Source organism: Helianthus annuus, chromosome 15 (genome assembly GCF_002127325.2).
Source record: "Helianthus annuus cultivar XRQ/B chromosome 15, HanXRQr2.0-SUNRISE, whole genome shotgun sequence".
Classification (NCBI taxonomy): domain Eukaryota; kingdom Viridiplantae; phylum Streptophyta; class Magnoliopsida; order Asterales; family Asteraceae; genus Helianthus; species Helianthus annuus.
In genome coordinates, this window is record NC_035447.2 from 125,587,577 (window position 1) to 125,592,925 (window position 5,349).

Sequence of the window (5,349 nt, forward strand, 5' to 3'; positions counted from 1 at the left end):
CTGCAGGTGATTTCTGTCGCTGGCATGCCCACGCGGCCCGCGTAAGAGTCCCTAAGGGGCTTACGCGGCCGGTATGGCTCCCTAGAACCAGCCAAACAAGTTTCATTATTTGCACTTTAGGTCCCTGGTCCTTCCAAACGTGGTTTTAACTTTGTTTCTTGCATTTTCAACCCTCTAACTTGACTTTTAAGGGCTCCAAGGCATAACCAAACACCGTTAAGTCCTCGGTTAACTTTGTGATCACCCGTAAAGCCTTAAATTTCAACGTTGACGCTTTTAACCCCTCGTATACGAATATTATCATAACTTTCTCATACTTTATCGAAACCTTGTGAAATTTTTACCACGTATTCTAGTGAGTATAATTTATCGTTACAAAGCTTCGGGTTTGCTAAAAGGTCATTAGAGGTATACTTTAAACATGTTGACACATTTAACCCCTGTAGTTTGTAATCTCTCACTTTCTTCCACAATTAGCTTCGTATGATCCATGATTCATTCGTTTAAGGGTATAAACATCGTGTAGGGTTGTTGAAAGATATATTTATCCATTGTTGACACTTTGGATCCTTTTACACACATAGATTCCTTGTTTGTCAACTTTAGTCCCTTTAAAGTAATTATTTACACGTTTAAAGTCCATGACACGTGTCGATATATTATTGGGCATGAATTTTCGATGTGTTACAAACTGCCTCAACAATCGTGCACAATTTTGCCTCTAATTTTCTTTCCCCACGAATACTTACTCGAGCCCCATTAGGCGACAATACATGAATGACTTTCGCCTCACATCGTATTTCCGCATGATAGCGGGATAACCAATCCATTCCTACTACTACTATATTCCCCCAAAACCATAGGAATAAGATCTATTTCGAAGTCTTCATTTTCTATGGTAATCTTACAATTTCTGCAAACTTCACTTAGCAAATAACTTTTGCTATCCGCTACTTCTACTTCTAAGGGTATAGACATTCGTTCCTTTGTAAAAGAGGAATGGCACATAAGTTCACTCGACACAAAAGACCTACTAGTACCAGAATCAAATAACACATTCACGGGTATTAGGTTGACTAAGAAAATACCTGATACAACATTTGGTAGAACCTTAGCTTCCTCCGTGGTAATCTGAAACATCCTTCCCCGAGCCTTCTGGTTTTCATCCTTCTTTCCATCTTTTTGCCCCTTTTGTTTAAGCTTCGGACATTCGGCTTTGACGTGACCAGGAGTAACGCAATTGAAACACGTCCTCACGGGACTAGGGCACCTATAGTAAGGATGCCCTTCCTGACCACAGTTGTAGCATCCCTTCTTCCCCAATAGACATTCTCCAGTATGAAGCTTCCCACAAGTTTTGCATGGAGGAATACTGCTTTTAGATCCTCCTTTGTTTCTATTGCCATGCTGCTTATGTTTCTTGGACGGACTCATAGTTGTGGGCTTTTCAGCCGCTCTTTTCTCCCCCCTTTCTACTTGTCGCTTCAGCTCTATCTTTCTATCCCGAGCCTAGTTGATAAGTTCATTCAAAGTTTCACACTTCGAGGGAGTGATGAATTCCCTATATTCAGCCTTCAACATGCCGTGATACCGATTTAACTTCATTCTTTCAGACTTGACAAAGTCGTCACAAAACCTTAGTTTATCAAAGAAGGTGTTGGTAATTTCATCAATAGATTCATCTTGTTGGCGAAGACGCAAGAATTCCGCTTGTATTCTAATAATTGCCGACTGCGGGCAATGATACTTCAGGAACGACTCCTTGAATTCTTGCCAAGTTAACGTTTGAAGTTTCTCTTCCCCTAACTCCTTACATTGCGTATCCCACCTATCCTTAGCTTGTTGTTGAAGCTGACCCGTAGCAAACATTACTTGATCTTCCTTCTCACATCGGCTACGTATGAACACAACTTCAATATTTGCTATCCACCTTTGACATTTTATCGGATCAACCTCCCCATTGAACGAGGAGGGATTGCACGCCATAAAATCCTTGTATGTACACCTTCGTTCCTTACTTTTGCTTCTAGACCCTTCAAACATTTCCTTTAACTCCTCAATCTTACTAGTCATCATAGCATCTACTACCCCTAAAACACGGCTTTCGACTTCTTGAGCTAACTGGGGAAGGTTAGTATGTATAACCTTTTCTGCCGCTTCCATAATCTTATTATTGAATGCTTCTTGTCGTGCTACTTCAGCATCATCTACATTCCCTGTGTCCGTCATCTACAGAAAACATTCATTCTATTCATTAGAGTTTCCTTTCATACACCTCTTCATCACATATAAACTTGTATTATCATACTACATTCCATTTACAATTCATACTCTGTGCATTATCATCACCGATGATCATGTTGTATCTTTTAGATCATGATGAAGATTTAGTAACATAATGAACATTCAGTAACATAATGAACATTCTATTAACATAATGAACATTCCTGTAACATGATGAACATTCTAGTAACATAATGAACATTCTAGTAAAATGATGAACATTTAGTAACATAATGAACATTCAGTAACATAATGAACATTCTATTAACATAATGAACATTCCTGTAACATGATGAACATTCTAGTAACATAATGACCATTCCAGTAAAATGATGAACATTTAGTAACATAATGAACATTCAGTAACATAATGAACATTCTATTAACATAATGAACATTCTTGTAACATGATGAACATTCTAGTAACATAATGAACATTCCAGTAAAATGATGAACATTTAGTAACATAATGAACATTCTATTAACATAATGAACATTCTAGCTCTAACCTTTTTCTTAAATACAAAATTTAAAACCTCATAACTATAAGTATAATCAAAGTTTACAATTTACTTACTTGCATTACGCTTCGGAACGAACACACACTTGCACGAGCTTTCGGTTTGAGTTCAAGCACTTGGTACTTGAATCCCTCAAACCTAGGCTCTGATACCAACTTGAAACGCCCAAAGTTCGAAAATTCAATAATTCATACTATTGTCTAATAAAATTCGGGCATGACCCGTTCGTAAAATAAGCAATTCCCTGTTTAATAACATTCAACAATTGACCTACAACGCATTTTAAAAAGACATAGTAAATTTCATAACACTTAAGAAACTTTCAAAACGACCATCATAACTAGTGTTTGACAAAAGATTTACAACTTCAAGTTTAGAGTTTATAACTACCAACATAGCCTAATTAAACCAAAATATTGACCCATTGATGATACATCAATGATTGCGGAAGCGCATAAAGGCGTTCAAGGTGTGTTCGGTTCCGAGCGATGCAATAGCATTTAAACTTGAGATTTACCTACAACCATTACAACAAACAACATTAGCGTAATACTAATATTTCAACTAACGCATTAATGAACCTGGTGAACCAATAATCACCATTTAAATTCTGAACCATACATGGCTAAGTCATTCTTATACTCGGCTTTCTTGTTTATGTAACCAACTTTGTTACATCTTTCTCTCCAAATCATTATATCATAACCCGTTTATACGGAACATTAAGAAAACTTCACTTATTCATTCCCATTCTAACCCGAACCAACCCGTTCATCACGGACCGTTACAGAGCTCTACTTTCGCGTTTTCATTTTTAATACAATGACTATTATTAAGAAACTAATATTTAAAGTAACAAACTACTAATGTTGTTGAATAAACTTGTAAGTAGCAAACTTACCTCGTTCTTGAGCCTTTTGTTGCGAACCGGAATTAGCTCCTTCTTCTTTCACTCCTACACATAATTCATTCTTATTTAGATTATTTCATTCACTACATAGTAATCACATTCACGCATCAATCACATTCCATTTCATATTTTGCAATGTATCAAATACTACATCTTCCCTATGCCAATTCAACACTTTTAATACATTCAAAATCACATAGTTCTTCATTGAGGCATTTTATCGAACACATGGTGTGCAAACAACATTTTGAGCCTTATGTACATGTATCCAATGCAAGATTTCACTAGCAATATTCACAACTCTTTTAATCAACTAAATTCGCATATCTTAATCATTCTACAATCATAACAATTCATCAATATCCTAATACATAAATATTCATCAATCAAGACTACTCAATTTACTTAACTTCAACACCATCATACTACAAGAACAAATGGGTTTTCCTTCAAACCATCAACACAAATGAATTCCAAGCATAAAACATCCTATAATGATGTTTCTAATTCATACACAGGTTCAATTTCTCCAATTTTCATGAATTGATTAAACCCTAGTTCATGAAAGTGCATCAAATCGCATAATCTGACCTACCCTATGTAGGAAACCCTTAGATGGTTGAGAATTTGGTCACATGCATTCGATTTCTGGATCAACAACACCTTAATTCCCTGAATTTCTTGAGGTATTATGAAGGAGAAGGGTTTTTTCTCCTTCCTGCTTCTTGGTCGTGACTCACACCCACCCACTAACTGGATTTTTAAATTTTTATAATGTTACTAATCATATTTAAAAGTTTAACCCCTCAAGGTTATTTAAGTTATCATTCTTATATATTTCCTAACCTTTAACTTTCATTATTTATTTATAACTAACTAATCATTTAAAACATATAAACATTCGATTAATCTTTATTAGAATTTGGGGTGTTACAAGCCCTATCCGACCAGCACGCTCTCAAGCTCTTTTCTTTTGATTCCAAGCGATTCTCGTAAGTTTTCTTCCTAAATCTTGTACTTCCATCTTCATTATACATATCTCCATCATCTTCCCCACTGAAATCACTGTTTTACACCATGAAATCGTCGGATTTGGACTACTTTAGGGTGACGTTATCACGGGTTCTTATGAACACTGAAGTATGACATCATCTCATCAAAGTTCGTTCAGATCTAAAGGATTTCTACATGTTTGTACACTGATTTCGACTAGATCTAAACACTTTTCAACTGATTCAAACTTTTCTTCAACATTCTTAACTCTTTACTCAAAACCGTTAGAATCTGGACTCGTTCAGGCTCTTTACTCATTCTTTAATAGAGAACCGGTCTGAGAATGGACTTCTACCGAAGAGACGACCGATTCACGGGTTGAGCATGAAACTCCGTCTTGAACAGTTCTGAGGAAGAAAAAGAAAATATGTTAGAGATTTAAAATCAAAAATGATATTTGTTTCAGGTACATCTTTTGAGGAAGAAAAAGAAAATTTGTTCAAAAAGCAATCGAACAAAGAATTCCTTGCGAAAAAAGCAAGAAGAGATGAAGACTGCTGATCAGATGAAAGAAACGAGAACATGTTTTCAATGCAAAACAACTGGTCATATTGCCAAAAATTGTCCCAAGACAATTCAATC

General features: G+C 36.0%; 1 protein-coding gene and 1 long non-coding RNA gene across 2 annotated transcripts; both read right to left on the bottom strand.

Moving 5' to 3' along the window:
• Nucleotides 1–789: 789 nt before the first annotated feature.
• On the bottom strand, nt 790–1,434 carry LOC110914175 (ATP-dependent RNA helicase glh-2-like). Its single transcript, XM_022158987.1, has one exon. It carries the CDS (start codon nt 1,432–1,434, stop codon nt 790–792), a length of 645 nt encoding a protein of 214 aa, XP_022014679.1.
• A 1,716-nt stretch (nt 1,435–3,150) lies between these two features.
• On the bottom strand, nt 3,151–4,382 carry LOC110910305. The gene is made up of 3 exons (XR_002575982.2): nt 4,310–4,382; nt 3,706–3,759; nt 3,151–3,321 (listed from the first exon to the last, which is right to left on the bottom strand). It is a non-coding gene; the product is annotated as an uncharacterized LOC110910305 (long non-coding RNA).
• Nucleotides 4,383–5,349: the final 967 nt, after the last annotated feature.